The sequence below is a fragment of the Vulpes vulpes genome, chromosome 3 (genome assembly GCF_048418805.1).
Source record: "Vulpes vulpes isolate BD-2025 chromosome 3, VulVul3, whole genome shotgun sequence".
Lineage (NCBI taxonomy): Eukaryota > Metazoa > Chordata > Mammalia > Carnivora > Canidae > Vulpes > Vulpes vulpes.
Window position 1 is genome coordinate 103329039 of NC_132782.1, and position 27500 is coordinate 103356538.

Sequence of the window (27500 nt, forward strand, 5' to 3'; positions counted from 1 at the left end):
ACATTGTATTAGGTGGAATCCTATGAAGTTGTGGGTTTTGTGCTTTAAAAACAGTTGAATGGGGATCCCTGGGTGGCGGAGCGGTTTAGCGCCTGCCTTTGGCCCAGGGCGCGATCCTGGAGACCTGGGATCGAATCCCACGTCGGGCTCCCGGTGCATGGAGCCTGCTTCTCCCTCTGCCTGTGTCTCTGCCTCTCTCTCTCTCTCTCTGTGACTATCATAAATAAAAATAAAAATAAAAACAGTTGAATGTAAGCAGTTTCACTTTCAGCCTTTATTTTTTTTTAAATTTTTTTAATTATTTATGATAGGCACACAGTGAGAGAGAGAGAGAGAGGCAGAGACACAGGCAGAGGGAGAAGCAGGCTCCATGCACCGGGAGCCCGACGTGGGATTCGATCCCAGGTCTCCAGGATCGCGCCCTGGGCCAAAGGCAGGCGCTAAACCGCTCCGCCACCCAGGGATCCCACTTTCAGCCTTTAAAAAAAAAAAGATTTTATATATTTATTCACTAGAGACATAAGCAGAGGGAGAAAGAAACAGGCTCCCTCAGGGGAGTCAGATGGGGGGCTCTATCCCAGGACCCCAGGATCACAACCTGAGCCCAGGGCAGATGCTCAACCACTGAGCCACCAAGGGGTCCCCACACAGTTCAGCCTTAAAGGTCTGAAGATGCATAGATCCACATGAAGGCTTCAGAATTGATGGGTTCCTTTCCTCAGAAAGATTAAATCTAGCAGCGTTAATCCTACAAAGTTCCAATTCAGCGTGGGACAGAGTGATATTGGTGAGGATAATGGATATCTTTCTCTTTCTGATTCCATCCCCAAGTCCTAGGAAACACTGGAATGAAAGACTTCTATTTTCCAGTGACGATAGCATGCTTTTCTGTAGGCAATTTTTTTGTGTTCCAAGATAAATGTGTGATTCCAGATGAACTAGTAGACGTCTTAGAAATAGTTTGCTTGATATGTGGTACTTTTCGATCTGTGTAGTTGTTGGGAAGCACTTATTCATGATATATTTAAACCTGAGTGAATTGATCTCCAGAGGAGTAGTCTCTAGCAATACATTTGTTGAAACTTAGACTTGGATCCCTAGCATTCCCAACAGATATCTTAAGGCGAGTGATTTGAATTTTTTTTTTTTAACCCTCCGCATGTTTCTGTGACAGGTTTGATCTGATGTTACTAACTGCTGCCTATTTATCTCTACCAGATTATTCTCTACCATCTATTTTTGCCCCTTTTCCCCATATATTCTTTTTTGCTTCTCTTCTTGATGAATTGGTATGATTAAATACTAATACCCTATGCAATATTTGAATATCCCTCTTCAACTAGGAATATTAAGCTACTTAATGAGCCAGTGATGACAGTAGTCTTCATGTTGTCACAGACACACTCACACACACAGTCCATGAGAGTTAAAAAAGATTTTCCAAGAGTATCCAGTTCTTAGAAGACACAGACAATAGTACCTAGTTTTTAATGGAAAACTTTTCTGTTGAAATCAGGCAAAAGTATTTATAAATGTAGAAATTGAGATTCCAAAAAGGCAAGCCAGGTTTGCCACTATATCACTGTCCCAGAGAATCCCTCTCAAAAATTTCCTCTTGTCCTTGACCTGAAAGAAACAGCTGTGCTGCTGTGTTCGTGCTTCTTAGAGATGGGTAGTATTTGGGGTACTTGTTGAACTAGTGCTGGATAGCAGGCACAATTTTTGTTTTTGCTGCGGAGGAAAATAAGTGATTTTGAGAGAGTTGATGATAATTGTATGGTTATCACCAGGATTCACCTCGTTTAGAAAGACAGGGAAGGCCACAATAGTAGGTATGTTAGAATCACAGGATTTTGGAGTTTTTTTCTGATTGCTTTGATCAATTGAAGAAAGGTGGCAATTTTTTTTCTTAATATATCTAATGTGTACATGGTAAACTAGCATTTGATGACACCACGGTCTTCTGTCCAATATGAGCAGCTGGTATTCTCACATGCTTTAGTTTTTCTTTGTTAATAGTCCTAAAATTCCCCAATTGTGAACATTCCTCCTCTGAAAAAGTTTATCGAAAATACAGTATCATTTAAAAAAAAAAAAAGAAAATACAGTATTATTTACTTCTGTTGATGAATGTTGTGATTTATATGTCTTAAAATTACATTTTAGGGGCGCCTGGGTGGCCTGGTCAGTTTAGTGTCTGACTCTTGGTTTCGGCTCACGTCATGATCTCAAGGTTGTGAGATTGAGCCCCACAATGGGCTCCATGCTCAGCACGGAGTCTGCTTGAGATTCGTTCTCCTCTCTCCTGTGCCTCCCTCTTGTGCTTGTGCTTTCTCTCTCTCTTTAAATAAATAAATAAATCTTTAAAAAATAAATAAAATTAGATTTTTAGACTTATTTTTCCCTCTCTACAGGGAGCTGCTTCTCTTTAAAGGGTTAGCTCTATATTTCCCAAGCAGCAGTTATTCATATATCATCTTTGAATCTTGCCATATGTTTGCCATTTGCACTATTAATTGCTCAATATTTCTTGTAAATTGACTTTAAATTAATTCGCTTGCCTTTTTAAAATTAAGGGACAGGGATCCCTGGGTGGCTCAGTGGTTTAGTGCCTGCCTTCCGCCCAGCGCATGATCCTGGGGTCCAGGGATCGAGTCCCGCATTGGGCTCCCTGCATGGAGTCTACTTCTCCCTCTGCCTCTCTCTCTCTCTCTCTCTGTCTCTCATGAATAAATAAATAAAATCTTTAAAAAAAATAAAATTGAGGGACAATTTATGCACAATAAAAATACCCACTCTAATGATACAGTTTGGATAATGATACAGTTATATACAAACATATGACCACCAGCATGATCAAGATGTAGAACATTTGCATCTCCCTACAAAGTTCCCTTGAGCCTCTTTCCAGATATGTTTTCTTTCTCTTCCTTTCTCTCCCCGCCCCCCTTTTAATTTAGATTTTGCTAAACAGTGGTGTCCATGAATTCAGGGTTTGAGGTTTCCCCTAATTCATGTGAAAGTAAATATATGATTTTTGTTTTCATACTTGGTTCAACTGAAAAAAATATATACAAGAGCTCAATCAAGCATGCTTGAGAGCTGAGAACATTTTAAAAATGACTGTAGAGCAATAGTTCCCAAATTTTATGCCTTAAGATGGTTGTTTTTCTACTACAGCTTACCATTTTTGAAAGGTTGTTATAAACAACTTCTTAGTAAATGAACTTTATTAACAAATGAGTGTTTATTTGGTTGTTAATAACTGCCAACATCTGTACTACAAGTTACATCCTGTATATGGGATGTCAGATCAATTTAGCAGGTCACTACCAACAGTTTTTAAAAACTTAAATAGAACAAAATAATAAATAGGTTGTATTCCAAATAAGGGTAGGAATAGTACTGGTGTTACTTTATACTGAGTTGATACAATTCTAGCCAAGAGCAAAAATAAGTGATTTTTTTTTTTCACTAATCCATGCAGCCCTATTCCAGATAAATTTAGAACTTCCTACTAGCTTTTAGAAAACTTTTGAGAATTACTCCCTGACTACTTCTACTGTTTTTACCTCGGATTTGACTCTTGAGTTTTCTCCTCTAACATTTAAATTGTGAGAACTTTAATTGGTATTTTAACATCATAAGTGTAATATTTCTTCTTTTGATAGTGGCAGGAAATTTTAATATTCTGCACTGACTGAAAGTGATGAAAATCAACTAGTGTAAACATGGGCTCTTAAAAAATATTTATAAAATGCTCTATGTGTGTGTGTGTGTGTGTGTGTCTTTCATGAATAAATAAATAAAATCTTTTTAAAAAAAGGGGGGGGGGGCAGTCCAGGTGGCTCAGCAGTTTAGTGTCGCCTTCAGCCCAGGGTGTGATCCTGGAGACCCCGGATCCCGTCCCACGTTGGGCTCCCAGCATGAAGCCTGCTTCTCCCTCTGCCTGTGTCTCTGACTCACTCTCTCTGTGTGTCTCTCTCATGAATACATAAATCTTTAAAAAAAATTTATAAAATGACAAATAGTGGGGCTTGTTTTACAAAATTAGCTGTTTCAGTTCTGTGACAATTACCACACAATCAAATGGTTTTTCTTAGCTTTGAAATTGCATTAAGCCATACCATGCATCTTTGTTAAATATAATTGAAGCAAAAATACTGAATCCATTTCATTACACAGCAGAATCAACCACAACTGAAATATAATTTATAAATTTGCAGTCTGATAACTAACACTGTAATAGCTGTCTCTGAATCCTCAGTAATAAGCGTAAAGTGGTTTTGTGATTAGGTATACACACTTTATAAATGCTTTGTTGCACTGTTTTGGTTGGTTTTTTTTGACAGTATGATTGCTGCAGCCTTTTTAAGGCTTAGCGACCAAAGGTGAGCAGAGCCCATAGGTGTCCAGCTCAGAAGTCTGAGTTAGCCACCTGCTCTCTTTCCTAGAAAAGCACCCGAAAACCCCCACATTCACATACTTCACAACCTGGACTGGCTCGCTTAAGGTCAGTAGGAAAGACATAGCTAAAGACTGCTGGCCTCGAAAGGGATGGTTGGAATCTGTTGATCATTTTGTTAACAGAAGGACCTTTTTTCCAGAATTTGTTCCTGGTAGGCTCCAGATTTTGAGTCAGGTCACTTTACTCAAGATTTCAAAATGTATTTCAAAATGTATTCAGATGTGTTTATTGGTAGGAAAAGAAGTCTTAGAAATAGTTGCCCTTCAGGTGCACTACTTGCAAATTATTTGTTGTCTCTGATTTTACTTTTAACTCAGACAGCCAGGACCATAGACATTTGCATGGACTCTACTAGGTGGAATGAGGGCGTGAGCTCTAGAGTGAACATTTTAGTTGAGGCCAGGGTAACTGCACATCCTGGTTGGCCCAGAACTGTCTCAGTTTATAACTGTTGTCATGACTTAATTGTTAATGGTGCTTCCTTTCACTCTTGCAAATGCCCTGGGTTAAATGGTATGTTTTTGGTCATCTAGTTGACACTGTGAAATTTTACCAATAGGGAGAGCATTCTGATATACTTTTTATCTGGGTGAAAACATTAAGCAAGGATCATCTTTAAAGTGAGGCCTGGGGCACCTGGGTGTTTCAGTCGACTCTTGATCTCAGCTCAGGTCTTGATCTCTGGGTTGTAAATTCAAGTTCCACCTTGGGCTCCCTGCTGGACGTGAAGCCTACTTTAAAGGGGGGGGGGGGGGCTTAGCTCTAATTATGACTTTTGAGTAAAGGACTTTTTCAAAGTATGAATTGCTTTATTTACTTATTTGATAAAATTGAAAAGCAGTATTGCCTAGTGGCTAAGAGCACTGGTTCTAGGGTAGTATAGGGTTTGTTTTAAATTCTGACCCTACATTTGCACCCCGATGTTTTTGGCAGCAATGTCCACAATAGCTAAACTATGGAAAGAGCCCAAATGTCCCTTGACAGATGAATGGATAAACAAGATGTGGTGCGCGCGCGCATGCACACACACACACACACACACACACACACACGGTGGAATACTACTCAACCATCAAAAATGAAATCTTGCCATTTGCAACGATGTAGATGAAATTAGAAGGTATTCTAAACAGTAAATCAGAAAAAGGCAATTATATGATCTCACTCATGAGGAATTTAAGAAACAAAACAGGATCATGGGGAATGGAGAGAAAAATAAAACAAGACAAAATCAGAGAGGGAGACAAACCATAAGACACTCTTAATCACAGGAAACAAAGTGAGAGTTGATGGAGTCAGGGAAGGAGGTGAGGGATGGGGTAACTGGGTAATGGGCATTAAGGAGGGAACGGGATATGATGAGCACTGAGTGTTATATGCAACTGATGAATCACTGAACTCTACCTCTGAGTCTAATAATACACTATATGTTAATTAATTGAATTTAAATAAAAAAATAAATTCTGGCCCTAAAGCATACTATCTGCCTTTGGGTTAGTCAGAAAGTAATACATATAAAAGTATTAGCGTAATGGCTGGAATATAATAACTGTTAGTAATTATTAAGGATCACAAATCTCATTGAGCCCTTTTCCTGTGCTAGACCCTGTATTGGTGCTAAGGAATTAAAAAAAAAAAATAGGACATTCCCTAGGAACCTAGCACAGGTACTATTTTTTCCCCTCAAAATCCTGAGACAATCTCTATCTAAATACTGAATAATAGATGTCTTTATACAAGCTTAACCTTTTACTCATTTAGGTTTGTATCTGGCTGTTACCCTGCTGTTGTTTATTAACATTTACCACACAACTGCCTTGCCTGGCACTGTAACAGTTATGGAGGATATGAAATGTGAATAAGATAATCACGGCTGCCCTCACTTGAAGCCTCTGGAGGCATGGTTTTTAGTTTTAGGGAACTGATTAACAAATATACATTATTCTTAGAGCGTTCCTTGACAGAGTGTAGTAGTATCCTGCAGCTGGATAACATTTTGTATTTTGGATTTATCCATTTAACACAACCCCTTGAGGGTCTGTTGCATTGCCAGTCCCATCATATTCACATTTAATTTACTGGAAGTTAACTATAAATGTTATTTTCCCTAGCCACCCACTTTGTGCCACCTGCTCCACCCTCCACTTCCTAAAAGAGAGGAGGAGCCAGAACAATTTAAATATAAGCCTTTCATCTCAATGAGCATGTGCTCTGTAGAGAGACTCAAATGGGGGAATACAAAGCTGCATTTTCCTCCTGCCTTTCACAATGTGAGCATCTCACCATCACATATGAATTCTGGTGTTTAAAAATTAGTACTGTTCCTAAGAAGTGAATTCTAAACGAAGTCAACTGTTTTTGTCTACTCTTAGCTGAAAAAGTGTGTTGAGTCCTATAGGAAACGTCAGCTGTGTTGCACTTAGAGTCACTATGTTGATGCCCATTATGCTGTGCTTTCCTAAGCGGTTTCAGAGGTAACATGACAGCTCAAGCAAGAATCAAGCTGACTTGAGACTCTTAGTCCTACAAAAGCAGTCAAAATTAGTAGGAGTCTGAATTACTGCCTTCAAGAAGCTTATAATCTAATTGGAGAGAATATTGGAAAGATCATCTCTAAAACAACTTGCAGTACAGGATGTAAAGAATCGTAAGGATAAAGGGCAATTGCATATTAGAATGGCCCCAGTTTCAAGTATTCTGTTCCATTGTCCCCATAAATACAATCCTTTTGTCAGGCAACAGGTCCAGATTCTTTGGGTTAGCAAGAATGATAATGGTATCTTTTTTTAAAATAAATTTGTTTTTAATTTTTTTTGAAGAGTTTATTTATTCATGAGAGACAGAGAGGTAGAGACATAGGCAGAGAGAGAAGCAGGCCCCATAGAGGGAGCCTTATGTGGGACTCGATCCTGGGACTCCAGGATCACACCCTGGGCCAAAGGCAGATGCTCAACCACTGAGCCACCCAGGTGTCCCGATATTGATATCTTTAAAGAGAATAGAACAGAGTGAAGTAGTTTTATCCACCAAAGTTTCTTGGAAGTATTGAATTGTGATTTAATAGCTAGAGAGAGAAACAGCAGAAGGATATCTCAGGGCAAGTGTTAAAAGCATGAAATAAAAATAAATAAATAAATAAATAAATAAATAAATAAATAAATAAAATTAAAAAAAAAAAAAAGCATGAAATGTGGAAGTGTGGTTGATCAAGCAGAAGTGTTTATCTTTTCATTTGGCCAGATGATTGGGAACACCCTGGAGGGTCACAGGGATGAGGATAATGAGGAACATGACCAGTAGACTGAGGAGTTCAGACACATTCTCTTGTCCATTATCTGTTCCTCATTCTGCTCATACTCCTTGGCTATGAACACAGAGACCATTTGAGATTACTTACTAACCCATCTCATGATTACATTTAAATTTTGAATTTTATTGGAAACACCAGTTTTAAAATGATTTTTCTGTCTTGTGTAAATTGTATTGGATGTGGCTACATGGTTATTTTGTAATCCCTTTTGGGAGTCAGTGTGATGTAATAGAAAAGTCTGAAACAGGAGTCAGGAAGCCAGAGAGTTCTGGCACTGTTATGTGACCTGTTAGCTCTGTGACGTTAGGCCAGTCACTTTACCTCTCTGAATCTTAGTTTCTTCAGTTCTCAAATGGTAGGCCGGAGGTTTACGTCCTATACTTACTCTTCTTCTGTTCAATGATTGCTTCTACAAGTGAAAGTTAAAACTCTTACTGTTACAGAACAGATCTGCTGAGGGGCAGAGAGCTAAAAGCCCCAATTGCCTACCTAACCGTACTTTCCCAAAGTTCTTCCCACGAGTCTTAAGACTCAGAAGAACACAAGTGGAAAATCCCTGGATTAGTCCCTAAGGTCCCTTCCAGAATTAACATTTTTCCATATTAAAATTGATATACTGAGTAGCATTTCTTAAAAAAAAAAAAATTGAGGAGAGGTGTAACTGGGTGGCTCTGTCAGTTCAGCAAGCATCTGACTCTTGATTTTGGCTCAGCTCACAATCTCAGGGTTGTGAGATCAAGCCCTGCATTGGGCATGGAGCCTACTTAAGATTCTCTCCCTCTCCTTCTCTTAAAAAAACAATTTTGAAGAGATACTGCAATACCAACTGTAATATAACCTATTGTACACTTACTCCATATAGTTATGATGAGGTGTAATAAGCAGTCTGAAGGAAAAAGAGCATTAAATACACTTGAAGTACACTTGAAGAGTTAGAAGGGAACATAAGAAAGCCTTTATAACTATTTATAACCCAACTCGTAAAGAAGTTCAGGATGACCAGATTGTCTGCCTTAAGATTGCTAACGAGGTTAATAAGAAAAAGGGAAAAGAGTTTGTGTGTTGAATTTTGTAAGATTTTTAAGCATTTCTTTTTTTGAATGGGAGATAGAAGTATACTTGGTACCAAAATCCGAAAAGAACAAAAAGATGTGAGCTGAAACAGATTTGATCTGATGCCCATCCTTCCAGTTCCCTTCTCTGGTGTCAGTCACTATGACCAGCTGTGTAAGCTTCCAGAGTGTATGGAATCACTTCCAGGTTTGTTTGTTTGTTTTTAAGATTTATTTATTCATGAGAGACACCAAGAGAGGCAGAGACATAGGCAGAGGGAGAAGCAGGCTCCCTGCAGGAAGCCCAATGCAGTACTCATTCCCAGGACCCGGGATCATGACCAGAGCCAAAGGCAGATGCTCAACCACTGAACTACCCAGGCGCCCCTTACTTCCAGATTTATGAGGGTATTAGTTTTCTGGGGCGACTGTGACAAATTAGCACAAACTGAAAATATGGAAGTGATTTTCCCACAGTTCTGGAGGCTAGAAGTTTGAAATCTGTATCACTGAGCTGCAATCGAGGTGTTGGCCAGGCTAAACTCCCTGCAGAGGTTCCAGGGGAGAGGAGAGTCTTTCCTTTCTTATGCCAATTTATATTGCCTGTCCACACACATTCCTGAGTTCATGGCCCCATCACTGATTTTTGAGGCCAGCACCACCTTCAGACCTCTTTCCGCTCTGTCCTCATGTGGCCTTCTGTGTGTCTATGTGTGCGTGCGTGCGCGTGCATGCAAGAGTAGTCTCCTCCTGCTTCTCTCTTACCTGGATACACGTGGCTACGTTTAGAGCTCACCTGCCCAATTCAGAGTAATCTTACATCTCAGGATCTTTAATCACATCTGCAAAGACTCTGCTGTACAAGGTAACAGTCACAAGTTCCAGGGCATTATGAAGTGAATATCTTTGGAGAGGCCATTTTTCAGCCTACTACAGCAGTAAAACAAATAGCATACCTACTTTTCTGAACCTTGCTTCTAAGAATGTAAAATGGGAATAATCTAGCATTCATTGAAGTCTGTAAATAATGTTACATCCGTAGAGTGGAATCTGGTGTTAATACTACAAATGAAGTGCATGTATACTGACATGGAGCCATATTCACTATAAAGTAGAAAACACGTTGCAGGGCATGCAGGAGTAAGGTGAGAATTTGGAAAGAAACATGTCAATCTTGAGCAGCTTCCCCTGGGGAGGGAGACTGGTGGACTTTTTTTACATTGCATGTTTGTACTTTAGAATTTCAAAATCACATGTACTTGAGGGGTGCCTGGGTGGGTCAGTTGGTTAGGTGTCTGACTCTTGGTTTCAGCTGAAGTCATGATCTCAGGGTCATGAGATAGAGCCCTGAGTTGGGCTCTATGCTCAGTGTGGAGTCTGTTTGGGATTCTTTCTCTCTCTGCCCCTCACCCCATTTGTATGCACACATGCATGCGCTGTCTCTCCCTCCTTCTAAAATAAATAAAAATCTTTTTAAAAAATATAACGAAAATAGAGAACCTTTAAAACATGTACTTTATAATAAATTCATGTGTTTTATAATGAATCCAGAAGAAAAAGGACTGGAGTTTAATTTTTCTTGATGAATTATTTTGCAGAAATAGTACAGGATTATTACAATTTAACCTTTTTCGATTTGTTTCCCAGATAGCAGACCCTACATTAGCTGAGATGGGAAAAAACTTAAAGGAGGCCATGAAGATGCTAGAGGACAGTCAGAGGTGAGCCTGGAACAGAAGTGACCCTATTAAACGTGTTCAGCCTGTTGTGAAGCTGGTGGCACTGGTTTCCTGCTGGTAAAAACACCTCTTGGTTTCACAATGTCACGCTTAGCTTAGTTTCGTCTGACTTTAAAGATGGTGTTTGTTTTAGGTAGAAGGTACTTTGTAATTAAAAGATTTTGAAATCGAGGAGCTGAACTTAAAATTTTCAGTTCTGCCTATGAAGAGTTTTATTTAACTTAATATATTGATTTGAATTCTATAAGTACTTCTTACTGTATGTTTAGGTCATTATAGAGCATCAGCTAACCAAGAAATGGTTTAAAGTGTTATTTTTTTTTTCACGTTCTTTTCCTGAAATTCAAACTATCCCGAACCAAGCTAGGGGCTAGGGCGACAGGGGTGGGGGAAAAGATGTGATGAATGTGTTTCAAATCCTACATCACTACATTACTAAGAGGTTCGAGGCAACATTGTCACATGCTTGCATGTTCAAATATTAGAAATTTGATAAGATAGAACAAATAGTTTTTTTATTTTCTTTAAATTAGAAGAACAGAGGAGGAAAATGGAAAGAAGCTGGTATCAGGAGATATTCCAGGGCCACTCCAAGGCAGGTAAGTGGCAATGAAGATACATACTTTTAGTTAGGGTATGTGTTTTTTTTAAATCAAGATTTTCAAACCATTGTTGATTGATAATTTTAGTTATGATAAGCATAAAGCAACTTGAGAGTCCTGTGCAGTGTAACATCAGAAAACTGGAATGCCATTGGCTAGTTGGTGATAATTCTGAATCTACAATACTGCTACCCCTTTCCTCTTCAGAATTTAATTTCCCATTCAGAATTTAGCAAACCCATGACTCAAAGCAATGCGCAAACTATAATTATATCTCAACTATCATATTTAGTTCATCCCTGAAACCTGTAATCTATTCAGTAGACTATGTTTTATAGTGAGAGATATATTAATTTGATAAGATTGAACATTTTTATAATACTACAGTACGATGAAAATGTCAACTTTGATCATTTGTAGCAGAGTGATTATTTTTGGCAACTAAAGAAAATCTGTCAAGTGTGTGGTTTAAGCTAGCAGGGAAAATATCAGAAAAATAAGTAGGTGTGTAACTAAAATGTTTACAGGATGTTAGCACTCAGTCTGGAATTAAAGTCCTAGCCCAGCTTCCCTCAAGCTTTCTTTCTTTCTTTCTTTCTTTTTCTTTCTTTTCTTCTTTCTTCTTTCTTCTTTCTTCTTTTATAACCAGGAAACTGCACATAGGTAAATAGTACAACTCCCTTAAATTGTCCTTTGACCTGAATATGAATATAATACAATGTTGCAAAAGAGAAGTGTGGAGGAAGGATCACACTGTGTCAATATAAGTGTCCTATCTAACACACCCAGATACTGATATCTTAAGATAGGCACTCCTGCTTTTAGCCTGAATGGTGCTGATTTGAAGCCCTCTAGATGTGAAGCAGGTTCCAAGCTGAGAGCATGAACCAAATCCTATCAGTCCTTTCTTCCCAGACCTCTGGAGGGGAAGAAAGGGGTTCTACTAATCCCACGGAAGTTTCCCTAGAAGAGATACCAACAGGAACATGGGAGGGAATTAAAGCCACATGTCAGGAGTAGTCACACTTAATAAAGCTGACAGCCAACATCTCAGAAATGGTGCTTTGTCAGGCACAGCATTAAACGTTTTTCGTGCACTCCTTGTGTCCTCACAATTCTGTGGTGTGAGGGCTTAGTGAGTTTCAGCAGCTTGCTCAAGGTCACGTCACTAGCACCGACTCTGTTCACAAAGTCCAAGGGCCAGAGCCCCTCTCACATGGAGGTCAGTACCTTGAGAAGATTGGGTATTGGGCATTGTTTTGACAGTGCTGCTTTTTCAAAAGAACTTTTTGTCACATTCCCCTTAATGAAGTGATAATATTTTTACATTACATTATTACAAGTTGCCTTGCCATTGCTTACTACTTTAGCTGTTCACATTCTTGTAAGTTTTCAGCTCCTCATGTAATAATGTATCTTGGATAGAGGAAAATCTGTTTGCAATCTAAGCAGATCTCCAGTTTCCCTGCTTGGGGAAGACATGGTGATAAAGGATGCTTGCATTACACCTTTAAGTCTCCTTAGAACAACCAGACAAGACTCCTATGTGAAAGGAGACTAGTCATACCAGTGGCATTGGAGTATTCTTTTTGCTTCTTTGACCTTCTAGGATCTTAAAAAGACTATTTTGGTTTTTTTTTTGATATGCTTATTTAACATTCTGCTTGGATTCAAATGAACTGGTAGAGAAACGGTGCTGAAGTAATATTAGTGAAATTTTCAGAAATCAATCTCGTGTTTAGGTAGAAGATTTAATACTTACATAGTTATAATGAGAATTGAGTTAATTTGAGGTTTGCTTTTAAAAGATGTCTCATGTATCTCAAGCACATTCTTTCTCAATTAAAAAAACTGATCAAAGCTAGTTTAAATGAAGGAAATAGAGTGGTAAGGGATGTGTGCTATTTCCACCTGTCCGTCAGCTCTCTTTTTATTCTGCAGTGGACAAGACATGGTGAGCATCCTCCAGTTAGTTCAGAATCTGATGCATGGAGATGAAGATGAGGAGCCCCAGAGTACCCGGTAATGAGGGACGGTTGGCAGCTTCTCTTTGAAAGTATATGTGTTCTTAATTTTGATAGTGATTGCATTCTTACAGGTTGCCAAAACAGAGAGCTACATTTCATTCAGAGTTATATGTGGTATTAAAAATGTTCATTTTTCCTTTTCAGAGAGACATTTAATAGATTTTAGGTAACATATTTCACTCACTAAAACTCAACCCTGTAATATCTTGGCTTTGTGTCTTAGAGAGAGGCTGGCAAAAAGACCAAAGAATGAATAACTGCTATGTGCTATGCTGCTGGTGGTGGCTTCTGCTTCATGCTTCCAGTTCGAACTGCTAGGAATTGCCACAGCTGAATCTCTTGGTGGCAGTCCATGTCTGTGAATCATCCATTTATTTTTATTCCTTTAATTCAGCTATTTCTTTAGTTTCATGGTTAACTGTCTTAAATTTAATTTTCTTTAAAGATTTTATTTATTCATGAGAGACACAGAGAGAGAGGCAGAGGCACAGGCAGACGGAGAAGCAGAATCCATCCAGGGAGCCCAGTGTGGGACTTCAGGATCATGCCCTGAGTCGAAGACAGAAGCTCAACCACTGAGCCACCCAGGCATCCCAAATTTAATTTTTTTTTTTTTTTGGACTAAGTAATACTTTTTCTCCCCTTTTCAAATTTCAAAAAATAAAAGAGTATACAATGGCAATTTTCAGTCAGTGATGTGATACTATGTGTTACCTAAACCTAAAGTTGATGTAAATTCTAAAATTACAGAGGACTTGGATGAAAAGTGGAATTTCTTTCATATTCCTCCCTGCTAGCTTGTTCTTGTGTATTCTTCAGAGATACTTTATGTGTATGTATACACAAGCAAAATGTCTACATTCCCTCTATTATGTGAATACTGTGTTTTTCTCTACCTTGCTTTTTTCATTTAGGTCTTAGAGTTCATCACTTATCAGTACACAAGGGCCTTTCTTTTGTAAGAGATAGTTTCACTTTGGATGTATGAACCATATTTTATTTAATAGTCTCCTGTTCATGTTTACTGTTGCAAACATTGCTACAGCCAGTAACTATGTACATGTGTCATTTATCACACAAGCAAGTGTTTCTGGAGATTAAAGTCCTAAAAGTGGGGTTTCTAGGCTAGATAGTTTGTGTATTTGTAATTTTGATAGATACTGCCAAATTTCCCACCGTGGAATTTTGCCAGTTTACAGCCCCACCAACAGTGCATGAGAGAGTCTCTTTCCCCATACCTTTCCCTGCAAGGCTCTTAGCTGACTTAAGGACTGTTGCCAGTCTGCAAGGTTAGAAATTGTATTTCAGCACAATTTTAGACTGCATTTTTCTTATGAATCAGTTTAAGTGTCTTTTTTTACGTGTTTTAAGGCCCATTTATATTTCCTTTTCTGTGAAATATATCCCTTGCCCTGTATCCTGTCCAATTTTTTGGTCTTACTCTTACCGATTTGCACTTTCTCTTATAAGAGAAATTAGTCCTTCTATTTTAATTATGCATAAAATGATACTTGGTTCCCCTTGAATTTGCTGTATTGTTATAAACAGCTGTTCAATGCAGGGAATTGATCTTCATCTAATGATTTTTTTAAAAAATTATTTTCTGCCCAATGTATCTCAGCTCTACACTCCATGGTTTTTACAGCTGGCATTTAATTTTTAAAAATGGGGGGGGGGGGAATTATTCACAGTGTGTATATTTAGTAGATATTCAATAAAAAGCATAAATACCTCCTAGGACCTGAATTTTTAAAATATTTTTCTTCCCCAGATTGTCAGTACTTTGTTACATGAATTTTCTAGATTTATTTGCATTTTTACCTCCTAGGCCATTAAATGGATTTCAAGTCTGACAGATCTCTGTGGAAATACTGTGTCTCTAGGTTTTGTTTTATTGCTTTATTCATATTTTGAATACTCTTTTAATATAACTGATTTTAATTAACAGAATCCAGAATATTGGAGAACAAGGTCATATAGCTTTGCTGGGGCATAGTCTGGGAGCTTATATTTCAACTCTGGACAAAGAGAAGCTTAGAAAACTTACGACCAGGATACTTTCAGACACTACCTTATGGCTATGCAGAATTTTCAGGTAAGGACATTTATGAGTTGGGTACAGACTGTTTTCTGGAGCTGTGCTACCTAAGTTAATGTCTGCCTCTTCCCTTTCCTCTTGAAGGGTTGCTTAATCTCTGAATGTCTCAGTTTCCTTATCTATTAAGTGGGGATAACAGGAATATCTATGTCATGGTATTGTTATGAAGATTAAATGAGTGAAAGAATTAGCATATGCCAAGAGACAAGAACATAAGCACATGTAGTTTGGATAATGTCAGAGTTACTTATTTTAAGGATTCCTGCTTGGCATATGTTGATACAAGATATAGAGCAGGAAAATGCTTCAAGTATTTTTAATCAAAGTATTAGCTTGTGCTTTAGTGGAAAGGAAATGCTGCTATAAGAAAGTTGGATGTGTGTTATGAAATTGAAATTTGCTTTATGCTGTGATAATGTTGGCATTATTATAATTATAGCAGGTAGGGATTCAGTAGAAGACAGAGGACCAAGGGTATTTTTGTGTTTATGCTGTTACTTTTAAAGAAAAGGAATGTCTGCCTAGTCCTGGAAGATTTATCTTGAGAGACTCACTTTCAGAAGTTGGGAACGAGGTTGGCTTGGCGAGAGTCTAAGTTTGCCTAACTGTATTGCAAAGGAGAAATTTTCTTCTATTTTAATAAAAGTCTACCACCTGAAATTGAAATTCTCTCTCCTTATTTCTCTAGCAGACTGAGAAGAGTAATTTGGCCCAGGCAGATAATAGTGAAAGCAAAAGTTAGGCTGATTAGCATTTTTGACAATTTTATTTACTTTGGATGTTTTAGGGCTGAAACTAAGAACCTCAATTGTGTTATCTAGTACTGGCCTTCTTGTAGAATAAGCCAGAACCATGATTTCAGCCTTTTTATATCTGAAGGACTCCTGTCCTCTACTGTTTCTTATGGTTTCTGCTCTCTGTGGAGTTGAGTATGGATGAAGGATCATTGCCTCTGTTCTGTTTTTTTTTTTTTTTTTTTAAGGTTTGTTTATTTGAAAGAGAGCAAGCAAACAGGGTGAGGGGTAGAGAGAAAGGGAGACAAGCTTACTCCTTGCTGGGCAGGTAGCTCAATGAATGGCTTGATCTCAGGATTCTAAGATCATGACCTGAGTCAAAATCAAGAGTTGGACACTCAACAGACTGAGCCACCCAGGCTCTATTCTTTATAACCTCCAGCTCTAGGGTAAAGTCAGCCGTCTAAGAGACTGAGGGTGATCCCTATCTTTTTTGACTATTCTAGATGACAATTTCTAGGTTAAGAAAAGAATTACTTCCAGGATTGTAAAATGAGAGTTAACATAAGATAAGACTGTATTGATATATGGCTGTCTCTTAACAGGTATGAAAATGGCTGCGCTTATTTCCACGAAGAAGAAAGAGAAGGACTTGCAAAGATCTGTAGGCTTGCTATTCATTCTCGTTATGAAGACTTTGTAGTGGATGGATTCAATGTGTTATATAATAAGAAACCTGTTATATATCTTAGTGCTGCTGCTAGGCCTGGCCTGGGCCAGTACCTTTGTAATCAGGTAATGTGGTATATAGTGGATATTTTAAAGTACTTGTATTTTGTCTGTCCTGAAACTTTATAAAATATGTAGACCTGTGTCTTTAGCTGCAGTTCTTTTCAAATGAAAAGAAACAATATGTTTGGTCATTACCAGAAAATATATAAATGTATATTAATGAATTTTCAGATGTATATATACATCTATGTGAATATATATATTCACTATATATATATATATGTGTGTGTGTGTGTGTATGTTAGTGCACACACAAACAGGATAAAGGGGAGAGGGAGAGAATTTTTTTTTTTTAAGATTTTATTTATTCATGAGAGATACAGAGGCAGAGACATAGGCAGAAGGAGAAGCAGGGTCCCTGCAGGGAGCCTGATGCGGTACTCAATCCTAGGACCTCAGGATCATTACCTGAACCAAAGGTGGGTACTCAACCACTAAGCCACCCAGGTGCCCCAGAGAATCTTAAGCAGGCTCCATGCTCAGTGTGTAGCATAATGCAGGGCTCAATTTCACACCCCTGAGATCATGCCATGAGCAAAAATCAAGAGTTGGATGCTTAACCAGCTGAGCCTCCCAGGCACCCCTTAAGTGTGTGTGTGTGTGTGTAGAGAGAGAGAGTCAACATTTTTTTTTCTCCAAGCTTTGTTTATATTTAGAAATTATTTTCTAGATTATATTTGTTAGATGGATTTTCAGAGTCTATCTAGAATTATAGGATCAAAGAGCATTACCATTTTTGAAGTTCATGGTACATGTAGCCCAATTAAAGGGCTACAAAAGAAATGTTCAGCCTCTTGGCCAAGACTGCTTTAAGGCAAAACCCATAGGATTAGAGGGTTTTTGTTTTTTGTAAGATGGAGGAGTCCTGGGGAGATACATGGGGGAAACTCAGGGACTTAAGTTGATTATGAGCTATGATCACTGATGACAAGAAATTATGTCTCTTTTTTTTTTTTTTTTAAGATTTTATTTAGTTATGAGACGAGGAGAGACTAGCGGACTTCACACTGCAGAATCTGACACGGGTCTCAATTTCAGGACCCTGAGATTATGACCTGAGCCGAAACCAGGAGTCAGATGCGTAACCGATTGAGCCACACAGTTCCCCTTATGTCCTCTTTTTGAGTGTGTACAGAATGAGATTTATAATATCCTTACAGAAAGCTGGAACAAGTTACTTATTAAGTACCTACTGCAAGCCAGGTTCTTATGGACCCATAGCTGTCTTGAGGCAAGAGTCCAATCTTTAAAAGATGGGTGGGGGTGGGGGTGTGCCTGGCTGGCTCAGTCGCAAGAGTATGCAACTCTTGATCTCGAGTCCTGAGTGCCGGCTTCACCCTGGGTGTAGAGCTTTTACTGTATGAGGGTATTTTGTTAAGTGAGAAAGGCAGATGGCAGGATAGTGTATATATATAAGATGGTCATATTCATGTTTTTGAAAATGTTTATTTGTGTAGGGCGCCTGACTGGCTCAGTCAGAGGAGCACGCAGCTCTTGATCTTGGAGCCATGAGTTTAAGCCCCACATTGGGCGCAGAGCTTACTTTTAAAAAAGAAAGTGCGTATGTGTATGTTTTTCATACCTAAAAAAATTTTATATAAATACTTAGAAAATATTTAGAAGGTTTTATACTAACCTGTTAACAGTGGTGGAGTGATGGCGTATGGGGTGGTAGGGCATTTTCACCTTTATCTTCTGTAATTTTTGTTGTGTATCTTACTTGGGTTTTATTTCATAATTTAAAAAGAAAATCCTTCAAGGGAAATAAAGTGTGCATACAGTGCTCATTAAGTTTTTGGTCTCAAAATGGTGCTACCAAGTCTTAGTTACACAGAACAATATGCTGCAACTGTTTAAAAGTTTCTAAAACTATAAATTCTTCAAGGATTTGGAAGCTAAAAATAAAGAATATAAAATTTATTTGATGATTACTCTCTTCATTCATAACACCGACTTCATTTCTTTAAGAAATGTACATCTGCTAATCCATATTTATTCCTTTTTAGGAGTGGGTGGATCCATAAATGAGATACTCTTCTTTGAATGCCTTTTGCTGTGTTATTTATCACTAATGCTTGGAGGAAGGATCCTAAATTATCTCCCAAAATGCTTAGAGCTTGATTGTTTCTTGGTTTGGAAACGTGTTTTTGTTTTTTGGGATATTCTAGAGTATAAAAAAGATAGTTACTCATTCAGAGCATGAATTGATAATTATTCATTTCATTGACACAGAAAATATTATATTGTCTGTATTTTCTTAAGAATCTCAGCTCCAGGCAGCCCAGATGGCTCAGCGGTTTAGCACCACCTTTAGCCCAGGGTGTGATCCTGGGGTCCCAGGGCGTGATCCTGGGGTCCCAGGATCGAGTCCCATGTCGGGCTCCCTGCATGGAGCCTGCTTCTCCCTCTGCCTGTGTCTCTGCCCCTCCCTCCCTCTCTCTCATAAATAAATAAAATCTTAAAAAAAAAAAAAAAAAAGAATCTCAGCTCCTAGGGGGAACCTGGATGGCTCAGTTGGTTAAGCATCTGCCTGTAGCTCAGGTCATCCCAGGGTCCTGGGATTGAGTCCCATATAGGGCTCCCTGCCCAGCTGGGGGGAGCCTGCTTCTCCCTCTCCCTCCGTCCATCCCCTGCCTGTGCTCTCCCATGCACATGCACTCTCTCAAATAAAAAAATTAGAATCTCAGCTTGTGGAAATTGACCTTTCTTTTAAACTTGACTTTCTAGATGTACTATAGCATCTGTTTATAGTATTAAGAGTTCATAAGGAGAAGAATTGTTTAAAAAGAGTAATTGTGACTTTTCCCAGAGCCACAGTCTTTTAGGGGCATAAGTAAATGGTGACAAAGCTCTTTCTTACGAAATTATATGTTTCCTCTTGCAGCTTGGGTTGCCCTTCCCATGTTTGTGTCGTGTGCCGTGTAACACTATGTTTGGATCCCAGCATCAGATGGTGAGTTCTCTTTTTGGTTTGTAAAATAATACAGAATTGTGTTTCGAAACTGTCTTCCTTTCAAATGAAGTTCTGTTTGCCGGCCTCCAGGTAATTTTAGCTTTTTCATTTATTGCTTGTTTTTATTGCATAATACGTGTTTCCGGGTTTGCATGTCCATGAAGGTTGGCTGGCTATATGGTCAGGAGCACCTGCCTCTTAAGCAATCTTGTCATTACTATATCACCTGCTTTAAGTAGAAACATGGGAATCCAGTTAAGCACCAGAAACTTCTTCTGAAGCTCATCTTTAGAAAGGTTATCATTGTTGTCTGGATTTGTGAATGGCAGATTTTGAAAATGGGGTTCTTTATTGTAATGTGGGATCAAAATTGGATTCTCTGGGATGCTTGGGTGGCTCAGTGGTTGAGCGTCTGCCTTCAGCTCAGGTCATGATCCTGGGGTCCTGGGATCAAGTCCCACATCAGGCTCCCCACAAGGAGCCTGCTTCTACTTCTCTCTGTGTCTCTGCCTCTCTCTCTCTGTGTCTCTCATGAATAAATAAAGTCTTTAAAAAAAATTGGGTTCTCCTTTTTTTTTTTAATTTTTAAGTTTTTAAAATTTAAATTCAGCTTAACATATAATGTATTATTAGTTTCAGAGGTAAAGTTCAGTGATTCATCAGTCTTATATAATACCCAGTGCTCATTATATCCCATGCCCGTCTTAATGTCCATCCCCCAGTTACCATCCCCCCACCTCCCTCCCCTCCAGCAACCCTCAGTTTGTTTCCTGTGATTCAGAGTCTCTTATGATTTGTCTCCCTCTGATTTCGTCTTATTTTATTTTTCCCTCCCTTCCCCTCTTCTGCTTATTTTTAAACATTCAAGTGTTAAGCCTTTCCAGCTGAAGCCAGAAAAAAGGGAATAGGTTTAGGGTTCTGTGTTTCTTTTTCCAAGGTCGTTTGCTCTTCTGGTTCAGATACATCAATGAGTAATATTAGAGATATATCTTTAGCTATTTTGAGGGGATTAAGAGACTATTTTCTTTAAACATGTTTAAAATTATAGAAATATCCTTTGTGCAGTTTTTAACTTTGATCTCATTTAACTAATTTTTGTAGTTAATCTTCAAGGGAAACTTTGATTTTTGTTTCTATGATTAGAGAAAATAGAAAAATAAGACTTGAATATCTGGATGGCTCAGCTGGTTAAGTATCTGACTTTTGATCTCAACTCGAGGCTTAATCTTAGGGTCATGCATTCAAGCCCCATGTTGGACTCTAGTAGGGTGTGGAACCTACTTAAAAAATAAAAGAGTAAAAAAAAAAATAAAAGAGTAAGAATTGATTTGTGTGATTGAGAACCATCTGCTGCTTTTGAAAATTAGAATTATTTATTTATTTATTTATTTATTTTTTTTTTAGAATTTTTTATTGTATAACAGCTTTTATCCTGGTTGCTTTATGTTTTTGTGGTTTGCCTTTTCATCTAGGATGTTGCTTTCCTGGAGAAACTGATTAAAGATGATATAGAACGAGGAAAACTGCCCCTTCTGCTTGTAGCAAATGCTGGTAGGTACTACGAACGGAATCTCCCATTTTAGACATATGAGAGAATGACTGGGTACTAAGCCTAAAAAAAGAGTCTAAAGAAATGTTTATGTGCCACATGTTTAAGGTAGTTTGTATTAGCATCGTGGTGAGAATTACAATACTACATTTGCCTCCTTAGATTCCCTTTTAATTATTGGTTTGTTTAGGGAGTTACTTTGTTAGTTTGTATACTTCTTCATTTAAGTTGTAAGTACTTCCTTCTCTTGTGTGCTTCCTTTCTAAATTGAATTTTAAAATGTCACACTTAGTGGCACTTGGGTGGCTCACTCAGTTAAGCATCTATCTGCCTTTGGCTCGGGTCGTGATCCTAGGGTCAAGCCCCGTGTCTCCTGGCTCCCTGTTGATTAAAGAGCCTGCTTCTCCCCTCTCCCTTGCTCTTTCCCCTGCTTGTGCACTCCCCTGGTCCCTTTCTGTCAAATTAGTAAAATCTATTAAAAAATAAAAATGTCACACTTAAATGTCCACCTTGTATATAACAGTTCCTCTACCACTTCCTGCTGTGCTTTCCACCTCATATTCAGCATTGTACTTGAAATTATAGACAGTGCATAAGGCAAGAAAAATAATGAAGTGACATACATATTAGAATAAACTATCTTGACTTGCAGATGGCATGACTATGTAAATAGAAAATCCTAAGGAAACTACAGAGAAGCTATTGGAACTATTAAGTAGACTGATCAAGGTTGTAGGATTTCTGTATATCAGCAATGAACCATTGAAATTGAATTAAAAATGCCACTCATAATAGCATCAAAAAATGAAAACTTTATGGATAAATTTAACAAAAATATATGCCAGATCTGTACACTGAAAAAAGGCCACTGGTGGAAAATGTTGCTGAGAGATATTCAAGAAGACCCACCCAAATAAATGGAGTGATATACACCTGTTGGAAGACTCAATATTACAAAGTCTAATTTCCGCAAATTACAGATTCTACAGAACAGTCCCTATTATGATTTCAGCAGGCTATAATTTCTTACAGAAGTTGATAAGCTGATTCTGAATTGTATATGGAAATATAGAGGCTGTGAAGATAACCAAAATAATTTTGAAAAAGAACAGAATTCAAAGACTTAAGTTTGGGACGCCTGGGTGGCTCAGTGGTTGAGCACCTGCCTTTGGCTCAGGGTGTGATCCCAGGGTCCTGGGGTCGAGTCCCGCATCGGGCTCCCTGCATGGAGCCTGCTTCTCCCTCTGCCTGTGTTGTGTCTCTGCTTCTCTCTCTGCATCTCTCATGAATGAATAAATAAAATCTTTGGAAAAAAAAAAAGGACTTAGGCTTATCTGGTTTTTAGCTTTAATATAAAGCTACAGAAATCAGGACAGTGTGGGATTAATTGCAAAGAATAGAGTTTAGAAATAGACTCACGTGTGTATGGTCATTTGACTTGTTACAATGATGCCAAGGTATTTCAAGGGAAAAAAGGTGGGTCTTTTCCACCAGTGGCCTTGAAAGCGGATATCCACGTGGGAAAAAAAATGAATCTTAACCCATACCTCTGTATACAAAAATCAGTGATAGAGGGTTTATAGACCTAAACTGTGCAAAAGAACCACTTGCATTGGTTGTGTTTGTTGAGGTGGTTGTGGGGGTTTGCAGCCTTGTTAGGTGGGATTCTGTTAATGCGAAGGTTAGGACGGTCGGGAGAATGTGCAAGTCCAGTTTCACTCATGCTCTATGAAGAGGGACCCGCCTACCCAACCTGTAGTGTAAACAGACTTATTAAGGAGACGGGTTAAAGCATTCAGTATGTTTAACTTTAGAATGCATAATCTGGATTGAAAACAAAGAACCTCTCATATATGTGGGGCTAAAAAAAACCCCCACAAATTTATCAATGTACATTTATAATGGACACACCTAAATAAAAATAACCCAGGAAAGGACAAAAAGCAAGCATGGAAAAGAGTATCTTGGGTAAGTAGTGACAGCCATGTTAGTGTGAGATACAGTAGACTACACGCTAATTATAATTCATGTACTCCATAAGACACAATAGTTAAGAATGCTGACAAATGTAACTGAGATATATAAAGGAAAGCCAAAGGAAAAATTGATAGAATACAAATATGAATTCACAAACCCACAGTCTTGGTGAGAGACTTGAATATACTTCTCCTGAAAGAACATCAAGTAGCTAAAGAAAAAAAAAAAGCATCTAGAGGTTTTAAGTAGCAATATTAACAAGCTTCTATAGTTACATAAAAAGAATATGTACACTTCAGAACTTGAATCAACTTTTACAAGTTGATTTTAAGCCAGTTCACAGAGAAAATCTCAATGAGACATAAAATGTTACTTCCTGCTTAGAGATAATGTAGTTAAAAGCTTTTATCATGCTGTAAAGACTCAAAAGTATTTAGTATCCTTTTTTGTGTGTTTCACCCTAGGAACTGCAGCAGTAGGGCACACAGATAAGATTGGGCGTTTGAAAGAACTCTGTGAGCAGTACGGCATATGGCTTCACGTGGAGGGGTGAGTAGAGGGCAAGGTTGGCTCGGTGGTAGGCCTGCAGGCAGTGTTCATGAAGAGTGGGCATCCAGATTCTTATTTTGTTGTAACGTTTATCACTAAGGGCTCTTTGGGTTGCATAGTAAAGGTAACAAAATAACTCAAAGTAGTCTGGGTGAGAAGAGATTTTATTGGCTCACACTAAAAAAAAATGGTGTTAGAATTATATTTAGGCATAGTGTCAGCCGGGGCTCAGCATCTGCCTCTCCCCTCCACCCTCTCCCCCAGTCACTTGGCCTCATTTCCTTTATGTTGCCTCCATCTATAGATAGATTTTCCTGTTTTGGTACAAACTAGTTGCAGTGGCTCCAACTTGTTTTCCAGCTTGTGTCCTGAGGGTCAGAAGTCCCAGCAAAAAGTCTCCTACTAAGTCCATCACTGTGGCCAGGGAAGTCTAACAGTTTGGTAGTTGAGGTTATTTGTGCACCCCTGGAGCAGGTGGTGGTGTCTCCTCCACCCAAAGCTGTGGTCTGATGGAGGAGATGGGGGTGGTTTCCCAGAAGATCTTAGGGGAGGATACAGGGCAGCTATGGGAATCCATACCCAGCCCACCATATGAGCTGGGTTCTTATTTTATCCCTTTAGGAAGAGAGTGATGACTGGAAAATAATAGGTATGAAAGATAAAAAATGAGATACCCATTACACTATGTAAGTAGGTGACATCCCCTAAAACACTTTTGATTAAAGCACATTTTCAAGGTTTTGCTGAAATTTGCATATACCTCATTTTCTGTTATAAATGCTTTTAACCCAGCTGAATGACATTGAAATGTCAGCTTAAAACAACACAGCCTTTTTTGTTTTTAATATAAACTTAATAAGCAGCAATAAATAATTTGTTTTTTTTTTCCAGTGTGAATCTGGCAACCTTGGCTTTAGGTTATGTCTCCTCATCAGTGCTGGTATGTGATTGATTTACTGAATATTGTGATTTTAAGAAGGAATTTAAAATCACTTAATCCTGGAGCGCCTGGTGGCTCTGTCAGTCCAGCTCTTGATTTTCAGTCCAGTCTTGATCTCAAGGTTGTGGGTTCAAGCCCCGTATTGAGCTCCATGTTGGACATGGAGCCTACTTTAAAAAAAAATCTCTTAATCCCTGATGACTTTTCATGCTTTTTATGAATGGAAGAGTATGTGGTTTAGTGTGTTCTGATAGTCTATAACAAAAAGTTGTTTTCTCTTTGGTAGGCTGCAACCAAATGTGACAGCATGACATTGACTCCAGGTCCATGGCTGGGTTTGCCGGCTGTCCCTGCAGTCACCCTTTATAAACATGACGATCCTGCCTTGGTAAGCTCACTTTCACTGGGGGGGACTAGGATGTGGTGCTAATAATCATTATTGAGTCTAGGAGCAAAGTATGGAAAAAGTGAAAAATTTTCTTAATGCCACCTGAGATTTTTTAAATCAAAAGAATGTTTCTAGCATAAGTGAAACAGTACTGTGTGCGGTTTATTTTTCTATTTATCCTCCCCATAGGCCCCCATGTGTACGAAGAACTTTTTATGGCATTTTATGACTCTGTAATATTCTGTCACTTAAATACCACAATTTAATCATTCTCTTTGTCAACTTTTAAGATGTTTTCAATTTTTTGTTACTAAAGAGCGTCTTTTTGTATTTCGAATTACTTCCTTAGAATAGGTTCCCAGAAGTGACATTAAGAGTAAAGTTCCTAATTCCTGTTGTCTACAAGGTTGTAATTCTTTTTTTTAAGAAGTGGTTCTTGCTAGTAGTGGATCAGTTAGTGATAGGCATATGCGAAATAAGCTTCACTGATTCTTACTAATAAGACAGTTCATGTGTTGCTCAGTTGATAATGGCCAGGTGTTTGAGGACACTCAGCCTTGGATAGGACTACCTCTTGAGTGCCTGAGAGATCTGGCTGTGGGACGTGACCCCTCTGGATTCTCATCCTGGCTTTGCCGCACCTGAGCCATGCACCCTTGAAAGCAAGTTCTCTGATCCAGGTTGCCTAGAATACTGCCCTCGTGAAACTGTAGATGATCAGATGAATAAGACAAACCAAATGCCTAGCATAGCATCTAACATGTACTAATAAATGCAGAGGAAACTAGATAATTCTGCTTGTGTCTTCGTCGGCTTTGATCACTAAAACCATATTGGCTTTTTTTAGACTTTAGTTGCTGGTCTTACATCAAACAAGCCAGCAGACAAGCTCCGTGCCCTACCGCTGTGGTTGTCTTTACAGTACTTGGGGCTTGATGGGATTGTGGAGAGGATTAAGCATGCATGCCAACTGGTGAGTAGAAGTCTCAAGTTCAGCTGAGCGACCAGTACCCCATGGCAAGAGCAGTGACTGAAAACTGCCCCATTGCCTCACCCACTGTCCATTACCTTGTTGGCTGGATTTGGCATCTCATGAGCAGCAGACTGCAGGCATATGTTTCCTGTCCAAAGCTCTGGGAGGGACTGCTGCGGTGTCCCAGCATTTGTATCCACACAAAATCAGATAAGATGAATGCCGGTGTCATCATAGGATGAGAAAAGAAGTCACAGGATGAGAGCCAAGGAGTGGAGGAAGAAACAAAAGAGGAGTGTTGGGTGGGGGGTGGGGGGGTAAATATGGCACTTGACTGGCTGTCTTTTGAGAGGGAAGGAAATAGGGCCACTAGGGGTTGGTGAATCCATGGGCTGCATATTTTTAATACCAGCTGGCTTGGCCTCCCAAGTGGCAAGGCTCAAGGGACAGTTCTGTAATTCTCCTTCTGTATGAGGTGTTCTGATTATGAAAATGCATAATTATGCCATAGTTTAGAAAGCAAAAAAAGTCACATTAATGCAGTGTGAGAGCTGAGTCTGAAAGCTGGACGTCACCTAAGTCTGTTTGCTTACGTGGGAGACAGGGGTGAGGTAATAAGAGATTGTTAGGTGGACTTAATGAGCTCATATGTGTGAGGCTTTTACAGTAGCGCCTGATCATATGCAGATGGATTTAAAAATCTATGTTTTAAATGTATTCTGTGGAATCAGCACTTCTCAAGTGTCATGTTTAGGGAAATTTACTATCTTTGTATCACTGTAGCAGCTGTCTTTGGGTTCCTGATGTCAGGATAGTTCATTCTAACCCTAGTTTCTGATGCAACAGAGATACTGTAAATGAAGCAGTTTGATTTTTACATTTTACTTTAAGATTTATGTTCATTATTTTTACAGAAGCACATTTTTTGAAAAAATTCTCACCAGGCTGTCCACTCAAGTCTTGAGATTTGGTTGCTCAGAAGGAGAGGCCTTTATTGCTTTGGTAACTTAGTCACTTCAGGGAAGGTCTGGGGATCAGGGGAGGGCTCTTCAATTCCCTCTGGCTTATGGAGCACAGGAAAATAATGAGACGTTAGCTCCCAAGCCCTTGAGGTCACTGCAGCTCTGTCTGCCTGCAGGCAAATGCTGTAGCTGGTCATAGGACTTCTGAGATAGCCTGTCGCTGACTCCCTGCTGTTCCGAGCACATGTGAACCTGCAGGGAAATGTAGCACATGTGGTTATAGTGCATCCGTGGGGGCAGAAATCTGTATCTTCCTCCGTTGCTTCCTCTCATCATTATCGTCATCATCATCATCCTCGTCTTCCTGGGAAGCAGTTAGTGGGCATT

General features: G+C 38.9%; 1 protein-coding gene and 1 non-coding gene across 9 annotated transcripts in view; both read left to right on the forward strand.

Moving 5' to 3' along the window:
* PDXDC1 (pyridoxal dependent decarboxylase domain containing 1) overlaps nt 1-27500 on the forward strand; it is a 52987-nt gene that overhangs the window by 6826 nt on the left and 18661 nt on the right. For 5 of the 8 annotated variants that reach the window (XM_072753789.1, XM_072753790.1, XM_072753791.1 and 2 more), the window contains 11 exons: nt 10478-10551; nt 11103-11168; nt 13113-13193; nt 15147-15293; nt 16636-16825; nt 19707-19775; nt 21248-21326; nt 23766-23850; nt 24742-24790; nt 25077-25178; nt 26026-26151. In XM_072753789.1, coding sequence (XP_072609890.1) covers nt 10478-10551; nt 11103-11168; nt 13113-13193; nt 15147-15293; nt 16636-16825; nt 19707-19775; nt 21248-21326; nt 23766-23850; nt 24742-24790; nt 25077-25178; nt 26026-26151 — 1068 coding nt within the window. Of the gene's footprint in view, nt 1-10477; nt 10627-11102; nt 11169-13112; nt 13194-15146; nt 15294-16635; nt 16826-19706; nt 19776-21247; nt 21327-23765; nt 23851-24741; nt 24791-25076; nt 25179-26025; nt 26152-27500 lie in introns of all 8 variants that reach the window. The other 3 variants (XM_072753793.1, XM_072753794.1, XM_072753795.1) reach the window with 1 other exon arrangement.
* On the forward strand, nt 13886-13956 carry LOC112923403 (small nucleolar RNA SNORD45). The gene has a single exon (XR_003235674.1). It is a non-coding gene; the product is annotated as a small nucleolar RNA SNORD45 (small nucleolar RNA).